This window comes from Helicoverpa armigera, chromosome 28 (genome assembly GCF_030705265.1).
Source record: "Helicoverpa armigera isolate CAAS_96S chromosome 28, ASM3070526v1, whole genome shotgun sequence".
NCBI classification, from domain to species: domain Eukaryota; kingdom Metazoa; phylum Arthropoda; class Insecta; order Lepidoptera; family Noctuidae; genus Helicoverpa; species Helicoverpa armigera.
This window is the reverse complement of record NC_087147.1, coordinates 4044860-4072754: the sequence shown is the minus strand read 5'-3', so window position 1 is coordinate 4072754 and position 27895 is coordinate 4044860. Positions and strand designations below refer to the sequence as shown.

Sequence of the window (27895 nt, the reverse complement as noted above, 5' to 3'; positions counted from 1 at the left end):
CAACATCCCATTTCAAGGAATCATGGTCCAAAATAAGGACTCCATCTTTATATCTGACGTCACCGGAACTGTCATTCATTCACTCGTTCACTCATTCATTCAATGGGAAACGATAAAGCTTTGAACTCATGTTTTTTATTGCCTCCTCGTTTCCTTTAGTATTTACAGTGACAGAAATATCATGAAGAATCTTGAAATCTAAAGTTTGAAGATAAATTATTGTCTTGTATAGTTAACGGCAAATAATTATGCCTGTTGAACAGCGGTTTCACACTCGCGGGTTTTTGTCGCGCGTAGCTAAAACGGGCGGATAAATTCCGAGCGCTAAAAATCTGTCGTTCGGTTTTAAACGTCATCTTTTGAACTGGTAGTTGTCAATTGTTTATACACCGATTGATGTTGAGAGAATCAGCTGGACTTTGTTTTATTTTAAAACAAAAGACGACAGCCTTATGTTGCACACAAGTTAGGCATTAAATGGCAGTGGCTTTGTTCATAATTTAATTTGATGGTAAGGCAATATGATCTTCAGTGTTCGTATCATCTCTATGCCGACGACTTGCAGCTTTATCGACACACCAAGGCCATTGACTTGATTGATACGCTTGACAAAATTAATGCAGATTTGAAAGTGGTGAAGAATTGGTCTGACAGGTTTGGGGTGGAGGTTAACCCTACCAAGTGTCAAGCTATAATTATTGGGGGCTCGAGAGCTATGAGCAGGGTTGATGGTCTTGGCTTACCACCTTTAGTTTTTAATGGTATCCACATTCCGTACAGCTGCACTGTGAAAAATCTTGGCCTACACATTGACTCTACGCTAAATTGGCAATCACAGGTTGCAGCTGTCAGTCAAAAAGTTACTTGCACGCTACGGTTCCTCTATCGCCTGAAAAATTTTCTCCCGTTCAAGGTTAAGGCGACGCTTATGCAAACCTTAATCTTTCCCATAATTGACTATGGTGATGTTTGCTACTATGACCTGAATGCAGATCTGCTCAATAAACTCGACCGGCTTCTCAACAATTGCATTCGATTCGTTTTTAATCTCCGCAAGTACGATCACGTGTCAGCGTATCGAGCGCAACTTAAATGGCTACCGATAAGACAACGACGTGTGATGAGGGCATTAACTACTCTTTTCTCTATTCTATCTTCTCCCACTTCACCTTCTTATTTAACACCTCACTTTCAATATATGTGCTCTCAACATTCCAAAAATCTTCGCTCTTCAAATAATCGTCTTCTGCACTGCCCTACTCACCGTTCAGACATCATTCATTCTTCCTTTTTCGTTAAATCCATTCTTCTCTGGAATGAGCTTCCTCTGGAAATCAGGATGGTTAACAGTCGATATTCCTTTAAAAAGAAACTACGCGATCACATTCACAAGACATTGGCAGAATCGATGACATAGCTTGTTTTCGATTCTTTTTTACTTCTTTGTCTCTCATGGCAAATGTAATATGTATGTATGTATGTATATATGTATATATTATGTTTATGTAATATTGTCTATATATTCTATATATATATAAATATTTCTTTCTTTTTTTTTCTTTACATAGATTATCTTAAAAACTGCACCTACCACTGCTATTTCCCCACCACCCAAAGGTAGACTGGTAGAAAACGCCTAAGGCGTTAAGTCCGCCATTGTACTGTTTGTGCAAAAAGTATATAAATAAATAAATAAATAAATAAATAATGATCTATTATTGATCCGCCACTTAATACAACGTTGGTTTACCTACTAATTAAACTAATATCACACCTCACTTCTTCCTTCATGGTACAAATTAATATAATTGATGGCAACACTGGGGCCTACCGCTTCTTGTGCCAAACGATACATTGCGTCTGGTTGCGAATTCCATGCTTCGTTTACATTACTGTCTAGTTTTTATGCTAGTTACTGGAAAGAAAAAAAAAGAAAATAATCTGAAAATGTTTATTGTCAAAAACGGTATTTAATTCAATAAAATTGAATTTACTGTTCACAAATAATACTTTAAAGCAATTCTCCTTAAAAGCATTTGCATTGTTATAATAAACATCAAAAACTAAGATCATTAGCAAATAACTTTTCAAATTCACAAAGAGATGTCATATAAAAGGCTCAAAGTATTAAAGTAATAAAAAAGATAAAACAGCATTTTCTTGGAACGCAATAAACAATATCTATTCATCATTTTCACTCAAGCAAAACCTATTATTATAATGTCATAAGTTGTAAGAGATATTTTAATAGTTGTTATTCAAAAAGGCTCGGAGAGTTTCAATCAACGCTTTACAATATTTTAATACTAAGAACTGTTGTGAAAATATTATAGTCCTTCTACAAAACAGTCGAGTCAGTCGACTAACGATGCATCAACTCTTATTTTATCGAGAACTCGATGAAAAACGTATATTTATTCTCAATCGATTCCAGTGGATATCGATTCACGGGTGTTCACAATATTCTAGCTATTATGTGTTTTGCTTACTGAGTCTGACACCAGTCTAACCAAGGGGTATTGGGTTGAGGGGGTCAGATAGGGCAGTCGCTCCTTGTAAAGCAGTTTTACCCAGCTGCATCCGGTTAGACTGGAAGCCGACCCCAACATAGTTGGGAATAAGGCTCGGAGGAGGATGATGATGAGTTTTGCTTAGGTACTAGGGATAAGAATAAGATGAAACTTTTATGGAGCTAATATCAAAATTCTATCTCTAATAAGCAAATTAACCTCCAGATACGATATTGAGAACGGTCCTTAGTAACTCACGCCATGTCACACAGTCGAATTGATTATACTCTTTTGTCAATTTATGCAAAAGCATTTTACGGTATAGGCCGCTATTATTGATTGGAATATTATTTAAAAAAGCCTCGTTTGAAATACCATAAATATACTATTACGAATAAACTGTCATTTAAATTGATTTTTAATAAAAGATTTTTATTATTCTCTAAGCGATAACACAAAAGGATCATTGATTTTAAGTTTTTTACAACAATAACCGTCATTAATTTTGAACAATAAATTGGTAATAAAACTGTTAGTTTGCATCTTTATTAGGTACTTGAGGTTGTCATAAAATTATTTGATAATAATTTACTTGTTTTCCAGTTGTCTTATACTGTCTCTCATAGATAACGCAAAGCAGTTCCATTTATAACAAAAATCTAGCCGATTACGGGGTAACTACTGCCCGTACCGGGATAAAATATAGTCTGTTACTCGAGAAGATGTAGCTTTCAAACAACCAAATATTTTTCAAATTCGTTCAGTAGTTTATTAGCCTTTAGGGACAAACAAATTAACAAAAAAGGTTTATTCTTTATTATATTAGTAAAGATAATTGACTTATGTTGCCAGTTGTTTTTTACTTTCTCACATAGATGGCGCTGTTACCAGTTATATTTATAACAAATGAGATTTCCAGTTGGATCGTATTATTTTATTAAGCCTGACAGGTTAAGCTGTCGCCGTATCAACGACTGGCTTTAAGAGTTAAGTTATGAAATGAAAGGATAAATATTAGTTTGATTTTATGACGTAGGAATGGCGGACGGCTTATCCTTTCAATAATATGTGCATATGTTTATATCCTAACTAAGATGGGAAAAGGCTTGGCAGATGTTTATTATTTTTTGTAGGATTTATAAATTTGAGGGTCAGAAAAGTAGAAATAATCCTTCTTTAGATTAATGAAAAGAGGTTTCACATGTAATAGTACATTTTTGCTTATGATTTAAAAATTTAGATTATAAAATATTTTTGAAGAACATTAAGTACTTATATATTTTTTTTGTAAATAAGACACTATCACACTGTAAAAACCATACAAAATCTTTATTACATAAAGTAAGGGAAATACGTTATATTTCAAATCCTTCTAATACCACATAGTAACTTAACAAAAATATACATACATACATACCTACATAAAAATTAACGAATCCCACTCGCCCGCAATTAATTTCTCAGAGCAAGTAAAGTGTCAGTTCAAACGCGCCTCAAGATGCATTGTGAGCATACCTGAGACAAATCCCTGCAATTAGGCAAATGCTTTTAACACGACTCTGAGTAGGGCTGTCGCTTACAACCTAGGATTTAGTAATTTTGATCCTTGTGTGTGAATTTCATTGTTTATGTAAAGTGCTGTTTTGTGTGTGTTGTTTAATTTAGGATGCAACAAGTTTGTTTCTTCTGCAGTTTGTTGTGCAGTGTCAGACGTTTTTTATGATGGATGTGATCTGGTTTCTTCTCTTTATAGAGATCATTTACATAGGTACTTACATTTTATGTACGTGGTGACGTGGCTTCTTGAGTTAGGAGAGCTCGGTTCTGCGCCTGATCTCTCTCTCTCTGAGCCGATCGTTTGGGATCGCCATTTCATGGGTTTATACCTAAGAAATAAGAAAATATAGTACGTCTGTGTCTGCGCTTATGCTTGTGTTATATGTTTCGAGTGTTACTGGACATATTCAAAGTCAAAGTCAAAGTCAAATCATTTATTTCATTTAGGCCTTCACAAGCACTTATGAACGTCAAAATTATAACTAAGTTTGATTCTAGTTGCCCATTATACTTAATATGTCACCCTTTATTCAAATTGTGAATATTTCTTCATACATAAGCAGCAACCTACATAAATGCGTTTACACCCATGTTTCAGTGAAGGATGACACTGTGTGAATGAAAAAAAAAAAACTAGTGAAGATACCTCCTAATAAAGTAGCGCGCCAAAATGCAAGTGTTCGGAGGACGAGGAACGCTACTATCTCCATACTTATACGTCTTCTTAAGAACCCTCCCGTTTGTTGTAACACCAAAAATCATTAACAGATGTCTTAAAGAACCCGTCAGCTTGTTAGTTCACTAGTAACTGAGCGTTTTTGTCAGTCCCACCGTACGTATTTGACCTAGTAGAAGGCGCTTGACCTACCCTGCCTTATGGCATCTTTTCTTACTCCTTGGCAGCAGCCCTATTTCGATGCGTTTACACCTACGTTTCGGCGGAGTAATGTACCGTGTGCTATTCTGTTCTGTCGTTGCGTCTAACCAAATTGCTTGCTTTGTATATCTCGACGTGTTATTTGTATACGAATTTAATTGTATTTGTGATGTGAACTCTGGTTTATGGGGGGGAAATAATTGCTGCTAGAAAGGAAGGTGTGTTTCTTAAGGAATATATTAAAGGAGACATGGTGACGTAACATAAATTAAAATCATTACAATAGTAGCTTTTTATATCTGCTAAATCGTCTGCTAAACCTTCAAAATCTAGAACCGGTACAAGATTAAGTATGTTTAGAATGTACACATAAGTACAAAAAGGTAAAATAGACCCTTAAATTTTCCTATACTTTTGTTTCACACAGTCATAACACTGACACTCACAGTAATATTTTTTTTGACATTATTGGGTGCGAATATAATCTACTAGCTATGACGACACTTGGGAACCTCCTGTAACCGGTTAACATATAGCCTATGTTTTCAAATCGATTCAGTAGTCTCGGAGCCTTTCGTGTACAAACGAATAAACAAAAAACAAATGATCTTCTTTAAGCATAGTACACTAGTACTATGTTTAAAGAAGATCATTTGTTTTAGTTTTACACTACTATGTTTCTTGTTATTGTCTCATTACAGTACAATTTAATAACATCCTCGTTATGAGAAGATGGGTCTTCAATTAAAAATTAAACAAACCGGCATGTATTCCAGAAGTTGTACACTGTCTCATGTTTGATTTGTATATTAATTAATCAGAGTATGGTACGAGTATGGTGCACAGGAGGTAGCGGGTAATTGGTTAAATCGCTATAGCTTAATGCGATCTTCAAAGTTCTATTCTTGTTCTAACTTGTGTTATTTGTAAAGTTCTATATTTATATGGGCTGGGTGAGTACTGAGTAGTCCCATATTTTTTCTGCATCATATATTTATTCTATTTTATCATATTACTAGGGTCCGACGGATAAGGTGGTTGAAATTCGGCACAGAATGGTTTTATATTTGTAAAGTACTAGGCCTAGTTTACAAACTACCTAATACCATTCTATCTCTATTCTTCTACCTTATTTTTAATTAATTTTGTCTGTTGGAAAACCCGCGTCATAATCCGTTGCTTAATTATAAAAGTTTAGGCATACAAAGACAACATCTATACATCCATTTTCTTTCCAAAAAAGCTAATTAACTTGCTTTTAATATTCAATAGAATTTCTATACGACGAGCGATTACACGTCGCTAAGCATGTGAACATGTTTATACCCTTAAAAGTATAGGATCGTAAATACAGAACATAAAAGTAACCAGTCGGCTAACCAATTAGTTTTAATTACCAAAGAGTGTTGTTGCCTTATCAATACTTAAAAATCAACGTATCAAGTTACCTTTCAAATGTTCTAATGCACAGTGGTCAAGATTTGAGACACAATTTCAAATTAAAGTGGAAAAAAGCTGATAAAATCGGGACGAAAAAAAATTCCTTCAACAGTAGGCAAAAGATTTTGGATAAAGTTCTTCGATGTTCATTGTTTCGAGATCAAATCTTTGGAAAAACTTACGTCATCAATTTGTACTTAAAATACATTGCGTACTTATAGTACCTAATTAATGAAGGTTAATTGAAAATGTAACTTAAAAAGGAAATACAAAAAAAACCATCTATTAATAATGTAAATGTAGATTTTGTCAGTCGTTAGTCCGTACTCATGTCTTAACTACACATACTTTTTAATTAATTAATGAACCTACCATATTATCTCTGCATCACCCTAAGGTTGACTACTGAGAATGCCTGTGGCATTAAGTCCGCCTGTGTAATGAATTCTGCATAAAGTTAAATACATAAATAAATAGATACATATACTGATCATATATGCAACAAAAAAAAGCAGACCATTATATACTCGTGTCAAAAATAATGTCTTCATTAATTAAAACTAATAAATAACCCATTAAAATGATTAAGAAGCCCAACTCAAATAGATGACATCTAAACATTATGTACCATACCCAAAATCTGGTTAACTGATTAATAAATTACTTTCATACGGCGCTAAATTTATTTCTGTACTCACTTGCATTTTTAACAGACATGTGAAAACAGCTGGGAGAACTAAATCAAAGAAATCCTCTTGCTTATTAATATACTGCACACTGCTACTAATACGGGCAATTTGTAGACAAAAATAAAATATGTAAAAGTCACATACCGAAGTGAAGTGGAATTTGTTAAAAAGACTATGTCAAAAATATCTCATAAATTTTCTGTTCAATATTATATGATTATCGAAATCGTATCCAAAGGGACAAGCTAAAAAATACAAGCTTCAAATATCCAGTTATTTTAAATTCAGACTTTGAGCAAACTCGACTTAACAGAGCTCAAAAACGAGTCCGAATACCTTAAAATATCTTAAAACTCCAACGTAATTTCAAATATGAAACATATTCCTCAAATTATAAAGTTAATTTTCGTTTGCATAACACAGTGGTGCATTTCGCCGAGACTTGGGGGAAAAAAACAAGCGGTGCACTGCGGACAAATTTAGCGAGAGACGACGAAAAGGGGACAAAAAAGGGAGCTCAGACGTTGGCACCCCTTTTTCAAGGTAAATTTCACGAGCGCATCAGGAATTAAAATAGGTATGCGTACTTTTTTCCCGGGACTTTCCCGGTAATGCATACTTTTTGCGTGGTACTTGTTCTGAGAATAGCTTGTTTTATGAAAAGTAGATATAGCAAGCGAATAACGTAGTATAAAAAATCTAATTAGTTAGAAGTGAAATTAATAATATTAATTAACTATGATCTTTCTTCAATGTTATTCCGGAAATATGGTATACCTACATTTTTTTAATTTAAGAAAAGTCATTACAATCTTTTAATTACATGTTAGTCTTTGCACAATGCGATTATATATAGGTACAAAAAAAACATAATGTTTGTCTTAAAAACGTGTCATAATACTCTGTTTCTTAATACACACACGTCAATTACTTCATCATCGTCATCATCAGCCTATAGCAGTCCACTGCTGGACATAGGCCTCTCCAAGTGCACGTCAATTACTTATCACAATGCAATTGATTCATTGTTTCAAAATTATTTAAATCCCATAACTTATATTTATTATTCCCTCCACTTCAAAGTGCAAAACAATAACATACACACACACACACTTAATGTAAATAAACAAAAAGCCACATTATTCTTTCGTTGCACACGAATTTGGTTCGCATTGGATCGTCATTTCATTGTTTTGTTAGTGAAATCGCTAATTTTAGCCGTTTATTTGTACATCAGCAATCGGCAGGATGCTTTTTGGGTAAATAAATAAACAAAACTTTTGTACAAGCTGAGACCATGTGTTTGCTTGCGGATTATAGGAAATAATTTGGTTTTGTTAAATATTTTGTGGCCGCACTTTTAACGTTCATACAAAAGTATAGGCAATCCTTGTTCTTTGAACAAGTGCGGAATCTAATGACAGTGTCCATTTTTATTTATTTATTTAACAATTTATATAAACAGTAAACGCATATAAGAAAATTTATAAAAAAATAATATGTTGTACTACTTTGGGGTATCGTTTTGTGCCTGTATTTCTATTCACCATGTTTTGTACAGACTTTGAGGAGAAATGAACAAAAATGTAAAACTGTATCTTATTGGAAGACTGAAAAATGCAACTAAAATATCCGAGTAACCAAACAGACAAACAGATTTTTGTAACAATATATGTATATACGAAAATGGCTTTTAAATCATAAAGATTATTGCTCACATGGATTTGCGTATTTCAATATTATGTAGACATATTCTTCTTAACCAAATAAATTTCTTCAAAAATACATGAAATCAGAATCTAAAATAAAGTTTTTGTAGGCCATCGGTAATACGCAATGATTTATATTTCCAGAACAAAAGATTTTCAGCTATAACTCTTAAGGAGTGTTTAGTTAGGATTTTATGAAAAAAAATGGAGTGTAGATCTTCGGATATAAGTCTCGAATCGTGCCTTTTTTTGGTTACACCACTTTTCCATCTCGCATTTGAACATTTTTAGTTCCATTTTGTGATATTATTTTTAGTTGTTAGTTATATTTTTTAAGAATAGCTTTCATCTACGGTTTAATACGCTTCCCGAGATAACAAATTACTGGACTTTGCTAAAAATGCAGCCTATGCACAAGTTATTCACTGCACAATGTCTTCACGTTACTGTCAAGTTTAATCGAAATCCATTCACTAGTTTTAGCATTAGAGTGTTACAAACATACAGACAAGAAAACATACGTCCGTACAAATTATTACATTTCTAGACATATGTAGGCAAAGAGAATTTATTTTGGACCTTGAACATTACCTATTTATTTGTCAATTCACAGATTTGGTGTCTTTAATATTTTATTAGCTTTTATTAAATACATAAACATAAGGTGGACTTTCTTTGAGAATATTTTCCTTAAAACCTTAAATTACCAAAGTTTTATACTCAGACTTGACTTTTTAAAATTATAATATTCAGAGCGGAATTTCCCAATTAACAGCGTAGTAACTTCTGATCTACCAAAATAACCAAAACGGAATTTATAATCGCTAATCATCATTTCAAGAGGTTTGTTGTTCAGACGAAAGAGATTAATTATTTCAGGTTTAATTCAGACTAAAATAAACCTTATTCTTTTACTAATAAGACCTAAATTTCTTCGTCAGGAAAATATATTTTTAGTTAATTAGGTACTGTAGTAGAGATTGGAAGAAATCTTGAAACAATTGAGTGTAGTTTTTGTTGTAAAAATAGAATAGAATAGAAGTGGCTTCCGTTGCTAAATGTCAAAGATATATTGGTGGAAGAGACGAAAATAAAATGTAGTAATCGTTTCTGGAAATGGTTTCTGTTTTTCGGTGAAACAGATTGGAGATTAAAGTGTTTTCAGTGACTTGTTAGTGAAATAAAAGTAGGAAATATGAACTGGGACAAATCTAACCGTATGATTTTTTCAGAAAAAAAAGAATGATCGATGTTTTTAAGAAACAACGATTATCGAAGAGATTTGGCCAATGGCTTTATAATAAACTGGTTATCTAACTAGAGCTAGAACGAGAGCATTTTCACAGCAAAATTAATTTCTTTTAATCTAAGTAAATAATGCAGTTCATTCTTTCGTTACTTAAAAAAAAAAATATTGCTGGTGGGTATAGAATGAGCTTAATTATATTGTAATTTTTAAATCGCTTAATCTTTTCAAATCAATTATGTGGTTACAAAACAACCAAACCACACAGAAACTGGTTACTTCTTAAAGGCCCTTGGTTGATCTATTCACCAAGCAACAGCTGGTCAAGATAGCAGATTGCCAAAATTAAAATTGCCACCAAAAACCTGGCACTTATTTAGTAATTTGTCGTAAATTTTTGGAACAATTGGAAACAGTTGTGTGAAGATAATGTCAGTTAATATCTTTAGCCAATATCTCTGCATTGCTTAAAGTTTTAGACTTTAAAGTGTACAAGTTTCTATCTGATATATTTTCAATATTTCTATTCTTAATATTTTTATTCCTGCAACGTATTTTATTGTACTGAAACACTTACCTTCTAAGCTACAGTAATTATCTTCAATTTCAAAGCTACAAAAACTTTTTGAAAAGAAAGAGGACCAACTTCAACAACATACATAAAACTTTCTCCTAAATCTGATAAATAGTTGGTATGCTGAAACCGCATCAAAATCGGTTGAGCCAAACGTAGTAACTAAATAATTGTGAACAAACATACATATGTACGTAAGAGGATCATAGGTCAAACGCAGGACCCCTTTCAAGTAGTCCTGTCAGTTAAAAAATAACAAAATTTTCACGTTATATACCTAGTCTACATAGACTTAAAAACACACATAATCGCACAGTATTTTCGTACTACAGTCTTACATCAAATCTATGTGTTTCATGCTCCATTTTAATAATATCGTACACACGGAATTACCTTAGTGTGCGTTTCTGCCCACGCGCAGCAGACGATGATTAATTCTTGTATGTAGAAAATAGTGCGATGCGTAAACTAGCTAAATTGTTGCGTAAGTGTAAAGGTAAGATTTGTAAAGCTATTAAAATACTAGGACAAAAATATTAGAACTAGGTAAATTTTTGAACGTTCATCACGAATAATCTTATAGGACTTTCAGTGGTACTCAAATGAGAGTAAATTAATTCTTATTTCGTTAGATGGCGAAATAGTTGGTCCCCGAGGATTCACTTGCGTCTCGATAGAGCTACTTAATGCACTCGGAAAAGAAACCTATGCCCTTGCTTTAAAATATCGGTGTAACGTAGTTTTTTTTAACATGAACACGTTACAGAAAGACAAATAGTTACTTCTTCTACAGACAACAGACATATGTATACTGACTCTCTGACTAGACACAATTAAGATATTCTATAAAGTTTATTGCGTGCAATAATAGGATCACAATAAACCAATATTCGCATCCCATGTGGTAAAGGCCAACGTCCACGAGACATATAACAAAACTAATTATAACCGTGAATAATTAATGTGGTAACAATTGGTTAAGATCACCACGTGGAATACCATGACTCAATGGGAACCGAATATAAGCCATATGTTCTGTTTTAATGTTTTCATCTTAGAGCATTTAATCAATTGGAGACGCCATTGTTGTCCCTTCTCGTCTGGCAAAGGTTCGAGACAGGTGGTCATACTTTTATGTGTCAATGTACTAAGCAATGTCGTAGATTATTTAGCGTAATGTAGCATGTAGGTACACGTCATGACACGGTCGCATACAGATACAATCGGTTAGGTCAAAAAAACAGAAATCGGGAGTTGGACAGACGGTGAAAACTTTATCAGGTGAAAGTCCCACATTACCATCTTATTTTCCCAGCCCGCTGGACAAAAATTGAGCCTTCTTTAAATTATTTATTTATTTATTTATTTATTTATGAGTATGGAAGACTTACAGCTAAGTACATATAATAGTTAATTGTGTGACTAACTGACAGCCAATTACAAGTCTTCACTTCTAAAACTAGTTTAACATAAAAAGGACAGTAGAACAAACTCAACACACTGCTTATAACGCCTGAGCAAAAACAAAAAACAATAATTAAAAATCGCAAAACCAATAACTTTGCTACAGGATTTTTTGAGGGAAATGTTATGTATTAGAAATTGAATTGAGAAATGGGAAAAATTAATTTAATTTTTAAAGAAATTCAATGCTAAACTCTTTTTCACCGAAGTCACACTTGTTTTAAATATGTCGAAGTCAAACTGCTTACACACCTTATTAAAATATCTACACACACGCACAAAATAAGAATTTTGCCTGTAATTTGTATTTGATAATGGTACGCTTAGCGGTGGATTGAACCTTTTGGATTTACTTGGCACATTAAAATAGAAAGACGATAAAATTTCAAAACAATTTATATCACCTTGAACCGCTTTCAATAAAAATATACAGTCAGAGATGTCACGTCGATTAGCCAGTGGTAAAAGATGAAATTTTTTACAGAGATTGGGATAGTTAACTGATTGATACGGTACTCTTTGATGATAGCATAAGAATTTTATAAATCTTTTTTGGATACGCTCAATGCGGTCAATGTATTTGTGATAGCAGGGGTTCCATATTTCAGATGCATATTCCAAGTGGCTTCTAACATAAGTACAGTAAAGAATTTTTAAAGTTTTGGCTTTTGTGAAGCACTTAGATAATCGCATAACGAAACCCAGAGACTTAGACGCTTTAGCAACGATAGCATCGACATGCTTATCAAAACTTAGTTTGTAATCGTGATACACTCCCAGATCACGAATAGTATCACATCTGGGTAAGACCTGACCACCTAGAGTGTACGTTGTGGTTAGAACCGATCTTCCACGAGAATATGTCACAACAGAGCATTTGCTGGGGTTCAGGTCAAGCTTGTTATTTTTACAATAATTTTGAAGACTCTGTAAATCTTTTTGAAGTGCTGACATGTCCGCTGTTGAAGATATAGTTGCGTATATCTTCATATCATCAGCAAAGCACAATAATTTGGATGAAGTGAAGCAGGAATCGATGTCATTTACGTAAATAATAAATAATAACGGACCGAGCAGGGAGCCCTGGGGGACACCACTAGGGACTGAAACCCAGCTAGAAATGTAGTTATTTAATACTACAGCCTGTGACCTGTTTTCTATGTAAGATGAAAACCATCTGAGTAAGTCACCGCGTATACCGATCCCCTCTAACTTCCGTAATAGGATGGAATGGTCGATCCGGTCAAAACATTTACTATAATCTGTGTAAATGACATCAACCTGCCCACCATGATCCATTGCGTCTGTGATGTAATTGTTTAGCAGTACAAGATTAGTAACAGTGGATCTACCTTTGAGAAAACCGTGTTGGAAGGGACTAAATGATAATTTTAGAGCCGAATAAACTTGGTTGTATACTATACGTTCGAACATCTTGGCGATAGTACACAGTTTGGATATCGGTCTATAATTTGCAATTTCTGTTTTGACTCCTTTCTTATGTATTGGCGATATAAATGCCGACTTCCACATGTGGGGGACAATACAAGAAGATAAAGATTTCTTAAATAAAATTGAAATAGGATATGCAATAGTTGCAGCACAGCGTACTAGAAGCTTGGATGAGATGTTATCCGGTCCTGGCGCTTTTGACATATCCAATTTTCGAAGCATGTTGATAATATCTTCTGTGTCTACCGTGATACAACTGATATCGGATGAAGGGTTTGATGGTTCCGTAACATGAGCAAAAGGAGAGCTAGCACCATCACGATCGAGGTTGGGATCTAAAAAAGTCGAGTGAAAATACTTTGCAAAAGCCTCACAAATAGATTCACCAGTGCGCAGTGTTTCATTTTTATAATTGAACGAGCTCGGGATCGCATTCGTGTTATGACGTTTTTTAACAAATGTCCAAAAATGTTTAGGGTTGTTTTCTATAGACGTTTCGGTAAGTTTTAAGTAATTAGAGTAACATTGACTTTCCAATGATTTTACCCTTTCGCGAAGAAGTTTAAAGGTTTGTTCGTCAGCTATATTACCATAGGTTTTAAATTTTTTAAAGTATTTATGTTTCTCCTTTATGATTTTAATTAATGAAGAACTATACCAGGTCGGATACGATTTGTTGCGGAAAAGTTTCTGGGGAATATATTTAAGTTGGAGGTTATAAATTATGCTGTTGAAAAAGCTTACCGAATCGTCAATTGACCTTACTGAAAATTCATTATCCCAGTCAGTCTTAGAAATATCGCGGTTAAGAGAATCATAGTCACCCTATCATATAAGAATTGTAAACGTGATGCTCTCTCAAGAGGAGGCGTTTCGACAAGATCTACTGTAATCTGCAATGCCGGGTGATAATCATCGATTGGTACCAACGGGCTTAAACATTTACAGACGCCGACTGCCACGTTGGAAAGTACTAAGTCGAGTATTTTGCCGTGTTTGTTAGTCACACCATTATATTGACTAAAATCTATAGTACATAACTCATCGCCAAATAATACTTCATCACTACTTTTAAGATTTGATGGGACGAACGATATGCCATCAGATGAGACCCAATTTATTCCACTCATGTTGAAGTCGCCAATAACAAGAAATTTATCAGGACAGTTATCAATAACAGATGTATTTAATTTGGACAGAAAGTTCGTTAACTGTGAAGAAAAAGAAAGACCACGGTTTTGTTTACAAAGATAAATTCCACAAAGATGTAAGTTAATATACTTACGTGTATTAAAGTCCTTCAAATGCATACTTATCCAGAGATCTTCAGCAGTTGATTGAAAATGTTGTTGACATGTAACTGACAATTCTCGACGAGTAGCTATTAACACCCCACCACCGCGCGATTGACCAGTTAAAATATAATCCCTGTCCCTACGCCACACAATATACCTTTCATCAAAAAACTCTGAGTTCAAAACTCCATCCAACAGCCACGTCTCCGTGAGAATAATAATATCGTATGTACAAGCTGCCATCTGACGATAGAATATATCGGATTTAGTTCGTAAACCACGAACATTCTGATAGAATATGTTTAGGCCGTATAAGCTTACATTCGCATTAGTTGCCATTGCGCATCAAATCAATAACAAAAAAGAAACCATTACAAAATAGCAATAAAAGTCGTTTAAAAAGCATATGAATAATCGATACAATGTTGAAGACAAAAAAAAAGAAATATGTTTGTTGTAAGCAAATGACCAATAGTTTAATTAGCGTGAGGGTAATATTGTGGTAAACAACTGTGTGAGCAAACAAGCAATAACGTATGGATCGTACAGGTGAGAAAGAGTTAAGCATATTTTTAGTTTTGACGCATTGAAGTATACAGCGCGATAAGCAACTTAGTGGAATTTTTACTAACGAACAAGAGAATGGTAACCGGTTCATTAGTGTAGCAGAGGTGCTAAACAATTTGTAACAACTTAGTATAGTGACATGAATTATGACAAAGCAATAAATAATAAAGCATATCAAGAAATTATCAAATCTCTTCGTCTTTCTTTTTTCTTCTATCTTTTTCCATACTTTATGCCGGCTCCGGTTGGTTGAATGCTCTAAGGTTTTGAAAGATATTGTGAAATAAATTATGTCTATGACGCCGGACGTATTCGCAAGTTTCAGGTTGGAGGTTTATACTTGTTTCTGTATAATAGAATTTTCTTTGGTTTTTCAGTACCTACGCCTCTAGAATTTTCATTATTTAGGTGTTCACCCGTTTTATTCTAAGCTACTTGGAATCCTGATAATTTGTCAGTTCCAATTGTTAATTGTATTGAAAAAATTGGCAATATAAAGCTGCGAAGCCCGAAAGTCTTCGAAGATTTTTAGCTAGTTTTAACGAGACGATGATATTTAAAATATGCATTGTGATTTTAACCACATTTTAAATAGGATAAGAGGTCTAATTAGGTTTTATTTCGTTAGTTACATCAGTCATTCATCCCGGTTATAACTGTAACCTATTTCCCTAATTGACTTTACGAGTTACGTAGGATAGGAGGAAGGTAAATTTTAAGAAAAGCTATTCGTACTGTTTAATTTTTATCGTTATGCTGGCGTGTTCAGCTTTTTGTTCAGTAGATGGAAATGATGTAAAGAAACTTACATATATTAGCATATATTATTTATATATTATTATTTATATATATTATTTATATATATATATATTATTATTACATATATTACATATATTAGCATATATTATTTATATATATTAGCCATTGCAACGGTTTTACCCGCGTCCCTTGGGAACTATTCCGATCATCCGAATAAAAGTAGCCTACGGAATTCCTTGTCAAATGGGCTATCTTACTGTGACATTTAAAATCGGTCCAGTTCCTGAAATTAGCAAGTTCAAAAATTTCAACACATTACTAGGCATTGATTGAATGCATTTATTTTATTAAATGTTAATTTTCTATGGCTTAAAGTTCGTGGTGGTTGAATAACACCTGGAGAAAGTCATAAAACACTTTTTGACTTGTAACTGATTGGGTGTGAGAACTAATAAAATATAAACGAAACCGCGGGAATATATCGAGATAAAGGTTAATTGGGGGCGTGAAAGTACAAAAAAAATGAACTAACCTAATGACTTATGGTTGAAAAGATAAGCAAAAAATACCACAAAAAGTGCATCCCTTTTTAACCCCAAAAATTCTGACAGCAAAACTGTAGAATTTCACAGCATGTCAATAATATAACAAATAAAATATTTAGAAAAAAACCCTTCGACCGGATACCGACCACGTGTATGCGTGCACGCACATTTTCTAACAAGGGGGCGTTTTCTAAAAATATAACACACAGAATAAACGCAATACGGTTTCGGTTAGTCACTACGCGTTCACCACGATACGCGGTCCCGAAATCCGTGGCTAGAGTCTCTGAATCCGGAATACCGGAATCCCGGATCTTTTGTTCGTTAACCATCGTCTTTGAGTGTTGTTCGGAAAACGGATTTTAAATCTGTTCTGTGATTTTATTGTGTGGATTTTTTTCAAGAATTTTTTATTAATTGGTAAGATTGTGTTTATTTGTATTTTAATGCTAGAATAAAATGGTTTCGCGATGTTATTTGCGTGTGAAAATCTATAAGTAATGTAAACAAAATTAAATGTTCCTAGGTACGCGTAGCAGATTTATTTATATTAGAAAAATCTGGGGCCGACCTCTTTAAATTCTAAATACGCACAAAATAATAAACTATTTCAGAGAGTAATGTGTAACAAATTCTCAGAAAACATACTTTCACGTTTTCTCTATGACTTTAATATTTTTCTTGCGAAATAGTGACTAGTTTTTTTGTACTTTTATGCTAGTCTATAAAATATGAATGTCGGAAACTTAATGCTTATTTGACGCCGTTTCAGCGTCTACAGAACGCATTTTTCCTGAAAAACTCTGGTAATAAAAGTGGAACTTACTTGGAACAAAGAAAGTCTGAATATATGACTCGGTATGTTACTATGTATTTTTGTTATATATGTAAAGTTTTTTTTTATTTATTGTTCAAGCTACTGAAAAAACTACGTAAACTAGTTTCTGCTAGCGGTTTCACCCGCGTCTTGTGGGAACTTGCTCATTCCACCACAAATAAAATGTTGCCTATAGCCTTCCTTTTTGCATGGGCTATGTAACAATTAAATAATTATGTTAATCTGTCTTGTGGTTCCTTAATAAGCTCGGTCAAAACAACTAAAAAACCTTTATAAAATTGATATTTTTTATATACCACTATATAAAAGAGCCAGCAGTGGACTGCTATAGGCTGATGATGATGATGATATAAAAGAGAAGCAGTCTTTCTAACATAAAGTAATGATACTTTAATTTCACTTTTACTTTTTATCTCTTTCTAATATACCACAGGTGAAACTTTCTGTCTGACGGCCATATTTCAAACAAAGATTTTAAATACATTTTCTCCTAAGTTTCTCAACTTCGAATTATTTTAGATCTAAACGGATGTAGATCTTCCTTTAGTCTAGACTGAAATATAGGATGACTTCATGGGCTACTAACAATGCTATGTTTATTTAGACATATGTGTCTACTGAAAATTCTTCGTGGAAACTTTCAGAGTAGCCTGAAATATATTTTTCATGTCATAACGTGCTTTCTGTAGGTTTACTTCTTAGTTGTAAGACGTTAAAATCCCAACTAATATTATAAATGAGAAAGTCTGTCTGTCTGTCATCTGTCTGTTACGCTTTCACGTCTAAACCACTGAACTGATTTTAATAAAATTTGGTACAGAGATAGAGTTGACCTTGAGAAAAAATATAGGATAGTTTTTACCCCGGACTTTTGAAGAATTCTCTTGAAACGCGATATAACCGAACTATACGCGGGCGAAGCCGCGGGCGGAAGCTAGTTTAAAATAAAGTTAGCTTCGGCGTGTTTCAAATGAAATAAAAAAGAAGAATATTTCAGTTGAATAATACCTAAAAGTATTTATTTGTTACAAAAAATGATCGATGTAACTCATGACATATCATGTAAGTACTGACATTTGTCAACACAATCTCTGACACAAAATTGAAAATCTAAACAAAGTGAATTGAATAAAAAAATATAGTCCTATCGGTACAACAATGCATTTAGTTAACTCTATCGCGATAGAATTTGAAGCACTCTGTCTATTACATAAAATAACAACGGTACTGAAAAACAGAAAAATAATGTCATGCCAAAATTGTTTTTGAAAATAACAGTTAAAACTTCAACGACTTTCAATTGAGCATTTTCTACTAAAATTTACTCTCATTTTACGTGTTTTCAAAGTTCCATAAATAAATAAAAAACTTTAGTAGTATTTTAGTTTCATGCATATTTTTACAACTTGTGACAGAATTGCAGGTCATTTATTGTAGTTTACCTAAATCGCTTTTTGTATCTCTTTTATAAACTAATAAAAAAAAATGTTTTCATAACCATAAGGACTATGCCTGAATGATCGCGCGAAACACTAATACAATAGACAGATACATACTTACAATTCAAAACAATGATTTTCAAAACAAATTATGGCATATGGTCTAACATTTAGCACTGCTTATTTCATAGGCATGACTAATTAAAATTTCACAAACATAGCGTCATATGAATAAAGTCTTATGCAATAATTAGGCAACCTATCCAGATTTTTAAACTAGTAAACCTCATGGGTAATACATAAGATGCCCAAATTGATATATAATTTCTCATTTACGGTTGTCAAATCCTGTAATCATATGAACCTTATATACCTTTGAACTATTTAGAGGTACATAGCCTTTTCCCGAACTATGTTAGAGTGGACTTCCAGACATAACCAGATACAGCTGAGTATCATTGACTTTGAGTTTACATGGACCAAACAGCATTGAGGAACTCGTCATGACAAGATGATCACTTATTCACGGACCCACCTCGCTAAACGTTACTTTAACCAAATCATACAGCTGTTACTTAGCCATGAACCCCTCTTACTATATACATACTATTACTACTTTATACGGGTTACTAACTAGCCACGAGCCCCTCTATATACTAGAACAAAATTCCACACACCAAACTAGCACACTTAGATACAGCACTAAAGAATTCCCACTACATTGTCTTCAGATAAACTAGGGGAGACATGGGACATGGCACTATCAGACGGTACGATTAATTGCATGGGGCTGCTTTCTAAGTTATGTGTGCATTTAAATGTTTAAAGCTTAGTTGTGAAGTAACATGTGTTAGTAGTTGTTTTAGGTTTTTGTCCAGATGTTAAAATGATGGGGCGATATGTATGTGCCTCTATCTGTCTATCTGTGATATTGTAGCTGCCGAACAGATGATTTAAGATAAATTTTTAGTTTGTGTTTCATGAAGAATGGGTTGTAAAATAATGTAGTAATAGAAAGGGGTGTTACCATATCAAAGAGTATTATGTATATCTTGTTTAATTTTACGGTATTAATGTACACAATTTGTTCAAAAACGAGTCATTAATAAGTAAAACAGAACGGAAACACCGGCTAACGTCACAAATAAAAAGCCCAAAATCACAGTACCTACACAAAAAGTTGGACAACTCGTGTAAAACCCGAAAATAATTTATTAAATTAAATTGAAAAGATAGGTTCCATCAAAAAGCTGGCGCACAAACTTTCTGTAACAATGTTTCGGCTGAAACCTGAAAGTTCGCTTTTGTTTACCTTCCCCTAACTTTTAGGTGATGCTAATGAGTCCTGTAAGCTTTAATGGCTAAGTTAGTTCGCTTCATTTACGCTTTTTTCCGCTTTCGAATAATTCGATTTTTGTTTAACAAAATGTTGTCAACCGAGGGGTTTGGAGTTCGACTTTCAGGCAATGTGTGGGTGTTTTAAAGCTCTCTTCACTTCATTGTTTATGCACACTTGAGGTCCCAAGATAAATATGAGAAAAACTAGTTTAGGTAATGGTGCAAGCAAGTCTCGAGTCTAAAGCGATAAATAGCTACTCAGGAAGTATTATAGTAAACAAGCAATTTCACAGACACAGGTCCACTTCCTATTCTCTTACTATCATAACCAGATGATACGTCAATCCTACACGACTGGAGAGAGATCAGAATAGGCGCTGGACTGACATTAACGTGCTCTCCAATACAAGGGAGTATCACCACGACTTCCAGACAATGGGTTGCTTCAAGAAAGTTTCTGAGAAGCCCACTAAAATCGAAACCTTGAGAACACGTGCACAGCTGTCGCGCCTTGCGACCAACCATTCAGCATTAATCATACAAACGACAATTATATGCACTTCTCTTAAGAGATTTTAACTGCTTTCATATTTCACAGTGAGTTTCTCAGAGCTTTCAGCTAAAACATCATTAGTAGGTATATCCCGTCCGTCTGTCTATATGGTTTTGTTTTGCATTCCTATCTATATCGGGCCGATCGTTGAACTTTAGGTCCTCCCGTTGTCTTCGCTTGACTTAAAATTATCTACCATGTCGGTAGTAGTGGTGGGGAAGAACTTTGAAAATTCTTTGAGTAGTTTATGAACTACCTGTTATTTTTTCCAAAATGAATTCCATTTTATACTGCTCAAGTAGTAATTAGTCTGGCGGTATCCATGTCCAAAATATCTGAATCACTTTAAGCATTAGGGCACCTCGTCATTAATGTAATTCACTACGTGGGGTATAATATGTTTGAGTCAAAATGATGATTTCGTTCATTGATCTCAATTGGAAATGCTAAAAACTACCCCTTTAGTATTTGGAAATCGCTAAAAGATCCTTCACCGTGGTAAATATGGCACGAGTAAGGTGCGTATATTTGGAGTCTGAATATATTGTTTTTATAGAGTTCTGTATTCAAAGGGTCTCTACTGCTAAGACTTTACTGTCCATCTGTCACCAGGCTGTATCTCATGAACCCTGACTCCGGCGGGACTAGCCCGTAAGATGACATTAAGCATGACAAGAATAGACACTACTTGCGTAGGTTATGGTTCAAACCCCCTTTAATTTCAAAAGCAAATACTCTAAGCTAAATGGGATGAAGTTCCCTCTATTTATTCAGTAGTACACATATGCCAGACGTTCTATATCTAGCGTAACTATGGCGCCGCGTGCGCAACAATAGCTGTAACGTTTTATTTATTTTTAAATGCAGTGCTTCTTCTTTGTCAGAGCAGCGTTTTTAAAGGAAGTTTTGGTGAAGAAAGATATAGCTTTAAGAGGATTTTTTAAAGTTGTATACTTACTTGAAAATTGCCTTGCCTATTTGAGCAATGTTGGATTGAAAAAGCTGCTTTTGTCTTCTCTATTCTAGGTGCTTAGTGACCAATTATTATTTAACCATGCATATTTGCACATACTTGTCTAATCTATGCCTTCAAAATACTAACTATAAGTTTATAAATTTATTTTCGAACTCTCAGTCGTCTTTCAACTATCAGTTTCAAAATTTTATTTTTCAAGAGATTCTCAATTTGAAATTGACTTTTTTACAGCTTCAACTAAATATTTTTATAATAGAATCTACAGCTATGCCCCACCCTTAACATTGGTTTACATACAATTACCCATCTTCCAGTTTGTATATGTAATCTACCTTAGAAAATTGAGGGACCCCACACAGAGCTAACAGTCAATAAATATACAATAGCTTTCGATTCAGAACTTTTATCTTCCCGTATTTATAGATACGAAGTATCCTGTTGATATTCCTTTTCTTAAATAATATAGATATCACAAACATAGGCCTATGACCTAAGCCCAAGCACACTGTTTATTATGAATTTTCAGGTACAAGTTTTTCTATAAAAAAAAAACAAAGGTTTTTATACTGTCGGTGAACTTAGGCCCAAGTCAGTGTTGAGCACAGTTTTCTTTTCATAACACATTCCATTTTCTATGGGGCTTACGCATTAACCCCTTAAAAATATATCTCAAGCCATACTCTATCACTTAGCCAAAGGAGTATTCTAATTACTCAACACAAACACACATACATCATGCTCTTAACATCCACACTTACCACTAAACCCCGTCTATTAAAAATAAAACAAAAGACGATATATAAAAAAAAACTGTCAGCCACAAAAAAAAAAACGGAAAAAACCTTTTGGGCGTCCCGTGGGAGATGATAATTAAGTAAAGTACACATAATTATAAAAAGGAGATGTAGAAATAATATTTCTTAAAGCCATGTGGTCTTAAGATGTTGGCTTAATGGATGTGACAAGGGTGTTAAGTTGAAGGGAAGCTGAGCGTAGTTTGATGGTCGTAAAAGTGTTATGGTGTTATGATCAAAGGGTGTTAAGATAAGTGTGATATGTTTTGAGTTAGAAGTTAAAATAAATGAAAATTGTCGTAATAATTTCTATTAAAAAAAATGTTAATCAACTCTTTTTTTTTTGACTTAGAAAGTTATCTCCAAAATTCCAAAAACATGAGTTATGTCACCAATGCATCACACCCTCCCAATCACACATCATTGAACCAAATACCAACAAAAACCAATATCAACTGCATTTCGTCACCTAACAGTACACTCACGCACAAAACTGTCACATCCAGATATGTCATATCTATGTAATTGATACTTTCACACATGGCTTGGACTGAACATGTGTCTCGATATTGTCGTTCAATGTACTCTAATATATTTTTGTACTTGAATGTACCGTTACTTGATGAATGAAATGTCTACTTTAAGAAATAGGTTAATGACACTGTGCCATTAAGTACTTATCTAAAAAAAAGTCGCTAGTAAAAATATTTTTGGCATATCTAGTAGGGTTTCAATTGCTATGGATGAAGTTTTGTGCTTTCCTGGTCATTCTAAGCCCTTGGTTTCAAATTTGTAGGTTTTAAATAATTGTTATAGGTAGTTGGAAGCCAGGAATTATGAAACTGAAAAGTTCGTTTGTTTGAACGCGCTAATCTAAGAAACTACTGGACCTAAAAGTCTCTCAGGCTTAGATAGCCCGTTGAGCGGGGAAGAATAAAGGCTACTAACTGACTATTTGATTGGTTGGTTGGAGTAGTAAACCACAGGCGATATAATTCAATTGACGCCGACCCCAATATAGTAAAAAATAGATAGAGATTAGAGTGATGATTTTTATATCCAAAACTACCTAATTCTAAAAGATTATAGATACTTACGTTTACGAGAATACTATTATAGTAAAGATATAAAAACACTATGATTATTAAGTACCTACTAAGCGCCAGACTAATTAACATAAATTTTAATAAAAAAACACTGTTTAAGAATTCGTGTCATAAGATCAGCAGTTATGTTCTAAAGGATTATATAAATTATTTATAACTGTATTATTAAAATAACTTAGGACGTAAATAAAAGTGATTTATTGTAGAGAAAACTTTAATTATATACGTACTTGTGTGTCTTGATTGGAATGTCGTTTGGGGTCACTTGGTGGTCAAAATTAACGTAGACTATTTTATTGTCAAAAGTCACGAGTTCATAACATAAGTGAGTCGTTTTTTAAACATTTGTACATCTAAATATTTTCCTTAACAATGTAAGCAAACGTATGTATGAACCTATTGATATATTATGGTAATATGTTGGTGTTTGTAATAAACTTTTGTAAAATAGGAGCAAGCGCCATGTTTTCTATACATATATCTTCATGTCGATTCTATAAAATATCACAACTCTTCGACATCACTCTCACTTCGACTTCGATCTAAAGGTAGAATTCCGTGGACGCGACAATAGTCAACCTATGAAAATGTATGGCACCGTTGCCGAGGCCCGTGACAGTCGCGCGCGGCCGACGAATTTCGTAAGCTGCTCGCGGCATTGTCAACAATTTAATTCTGGTTTTACTAAAATTCTATAGATGTTATTAAGCGCTAGACCATGTTGAGAAGCGTACGGCCGCCAGCGGCTCACGAAATTCGTCGTCCGCGCGCGACTGTCGCGGCCCTCGGCAGCGGTGCCATACATTTTCATAGGTTGACTTTTGTCGCGCGCGGCTGCGACAATCGCGACCCACGGAATTCTACCTTAAAGTTTCGTGATTGACATTGTCAAACTACACTAGCGCTACACTATCGAGCGTGTTGACAAGTTGAACTAAATTAAAGTCGAGATTTTGACAGATCTGCCAAAATCTGTCTATCTATAGGGAGGTAGGGGAGAGATGGGCAGTTGGAGACATGATCAAATCAGATTAAAAGGGGGTCCTTTTATTCTGATTTGATCATAGTTTTTTTTTTATTGGGTAGTTTACGTTACCGACTGGTAACGGTGTTCATCCATAGACTATCTGTCATTTCTGTGAGTTATCAAGAACAAACACTCGTAAAAGTACTTAAATATTTTGTTGCGGTTTCGGATCGTTATAAAGAGAAAACTAATGAAAGGTATGTGTATTTTCTATTATTAATGATTGATTGTCAAAATCTCCAGTTACGATTATAGTAAGTCGATGCAATCCACACCTATTATACCTCTAGAAGAGGTACTACAGCAATAGTTTATGGGCCCCACGTTTTTATTTTAGTCTAATATGACCGGGACCACCTACGTAGGTTGACAGGTAAGTAACTATTTTTTATTTTCTAGTTTTCAGTGCACATAAAATAACCGTTTTACTTAAGTTTTTTTACCGATTTTTTTTTTATAAACTAAGTCAAAAGTGTCCAATGCTCCCTATGGTAGGGAGGCTTGGACATACCATGTAATGTATAATTTGTAAATTTTGTTCTTCTTCTTCAGTGAAAATTTGTGAGGTTATAAATCTGCGCTAAAATCCTTTATAGAATCTTGTTTCAGGTACCGTTGCCAACTTGATCTAGGGACTCCATATTTATCAGCTGTTAATTTTATTTTTTAACCTTTTGATACCTCTTGTATTGCTCGTTATATTAAATCTTTAGGAATTTCCCGTCGCAAACCATTCTTTTTAACCCCCGACGCAAAAACGACGAGGTGTTATAAGTTTGACGTGTCTGTGTGTGTGTGTGTGTATGTGGCATCGTAGCTCCCAAACGGATGATCCGATTGTAATGCGGTTTTTTTTGTTTAAAAGGAATGTCATTCGGGAGTGTTCTTAGCTATGTTTGGTGGAAATCGGTTCAGGTCTTCAAGGTCATCAGCTCGTTTGTTAGGTGTGATAGGAATGTTACACGCTCAGTTTACTTGCAAGCATATGTGGGATCTAAAATTTGAAATACTAATGTCTTCTGGAACCACTGAGCTGGTCTGCTGTTAGGACACGAAGATAGGTAACCCTAAACTGCCTTTTAGTAAACCCATCGAGTTTGGGCTCGTTTGTTTTGTCTTGACTAGTTTTCTTCATGTTTCTAATTGACGAGAACCTAATGCTGGAAATGGGATGTGGCGGATGAAACCCTAGAATGATATATAACCCTGAATCAACAAAGGTCCATCTTTATTGTTTCTCAATCTGTGCAATTCTCCCAGAGCCAGTTTGTCATGAGGATTGTTAAACAGCTTCCTTTGGCTGAGATCGCATTAGCGAACCCATCATAAAAAGAAGGAAACATTAAGGAGCTCCTTTAAAAAACCATGAAATAAAATAAAATTATAAATTAAAAAAAACCCCCGACCCAAATAAGTACGCGATTATTATGACAAAATGTTATAAACGATAAACCCTATAAAAAGCAAAAAGTAACTTTAAACACTACGTAAGTACCAACTAAAGCATGTCAGACTAAACAAAATTTTGACGTGTCGATGGTTTTATTTAAACCGTTTAAATATCTCGTAATGTTGAAACTGATTGTAATTTTTAGGATAGCTCTTTGATTTTATCTAGCACAACATAAGAAATGGCAATAAAAGTTGATTATCTGTAAAATCTGATTTTTTATGCAATAAATGTGAAAAAGTGCCCATCCCTCCCCTACCTCCCCTAAAGTATGAAATGACATTACGAATCGAAGTGAAATGCGAGTTGTTGATCGAGTTTTATAGAATCCCAATACTTGTGTCTTATAGTTAAAAATATATTATTACCTGTATCACAAATAGAACAAAAATAATAAGTGCAGACGAATTCCGATTAATTTTATTACGTAGAAACAAAATTTCACTGTCATCAGCGGTAGCTTATGCATCATAAGCGATAGTTTTATCAAATCCATAAATAATAAGTTGACTTGAAATAAACTTTATGTGACATTCCTAAGAAAATATAATATTAATGAACGATCAAATAGTAATAACTTATTAAAACTAGTTTAAAATGCAATATATAGCTGCAGGGGTCCACTAAACAATGTCGAATTTATAATACTTAATTATTATTTAAAAGTTACTAATATTATGTTAACACTTTATTATGCTTCTTTTAAGAATATTTTTACCTCATTACAGAAAGTGGTTTTAAATAGGTACCAGCTTTAGTCCTAGGTTTAGACCATCGTCCCGAAATGAAGTAAATTGTCTAATCCTAGAACTAAAGCCGGTACTTTTTAGATCTCGTTTTATAATAAGATGGTTTATTTGAATGGTTTTTGTCTCATTTCAATAAGCTATCATTAATTTACTAAGATTTTCTGGGTAATTAATAAAACTATGCTAACTATTCTTTAAAATCGGCTGGTTATTGTAGGTAATCATGATCACTTGTGAACATAATAATAAAAAAAAGGTTATTAAAAATGTTTTTCTATGTAGTAGGTATTTTGAATTGACATCATAATCAGCATATTCAAATTAATTATTTTTACAATATAATTATATATATATATTATTGGTTAGAACAAAAAAACCTCTAATCATTAATTAGTTATTTAACATTCTTCTTATTTTGTTACAGATAAAATGTTCCCGAGGATATTCTGAAAAAAACCAACACAAATGAACCAAAAAACTGAAATCACTCATCAATATGCTTCACACATATAAACTATGGCGGCATCACACAAAGAGACATTTGAAAATGGAACGCCATTTATAGGGCTGCGCGCGCGCAGGGCTGATTCCGAATTCAAATTTAGAACGGAAAGGCGCCGGAAATGGGCTTGGCCGGATGTCGGGATTCAGATCCTGTTGTGCTTGCTGTTGATAGTCGGTTGCCATGGTTACCAAGAACAGAGGTTCGCGATGGAGCCGCAAGATCAGGTATGTTTAAAACGTCGATAAATAAATAAGGTTTTTATTATAAACAAATCCTTCTTGGAAGGGCTTTGGGTGTTAGTAAAAAGTTTTATTTTGTTTAATTCGTTGAAGGATAGAACATGGTGTAGCCAAAAAAGTAAATAATGTTACTTTCGTAAAAAAACATACCTAAATGGTAAATAATTTACAAGCATAAATTCCATGATAATAATTAA

At 33.9% G+C, this 27895-nt stretch overlaps 1 protein-coding gene across 4 annotated transcripts in view; it reads left to right on the top strand.

The window, feature by feature from the left end:
- LOC110380858 (irregular chiasm C-roughest protein) overlaps positions 1 to 27895 on the top strand; it is an 81675-nt gene that overhangs the window by 21367 nt on the left and 32413 nt on the right. For 3 of the 4 annotated variants that reach the window (XM_049851502.2, XM_049851500.2, XM_049851503.2), the window contains exon 2: positions 27379 to 27683. In XM_049851502.2, the coding sequence (XP_049707459.2) occupies positions 27471 to 27683 (213 nt within the window). In that variant the 5' untranslated portion in view covers positions 27379 to 27470. Of the gene's footprint in view, positions 1 to 16914; positions 17105 to 27378; positions 27684 to 27895 lie in introns of those variants that run through there. The other variant, XM_049851501.2, reaches the window with a different exon arrangement.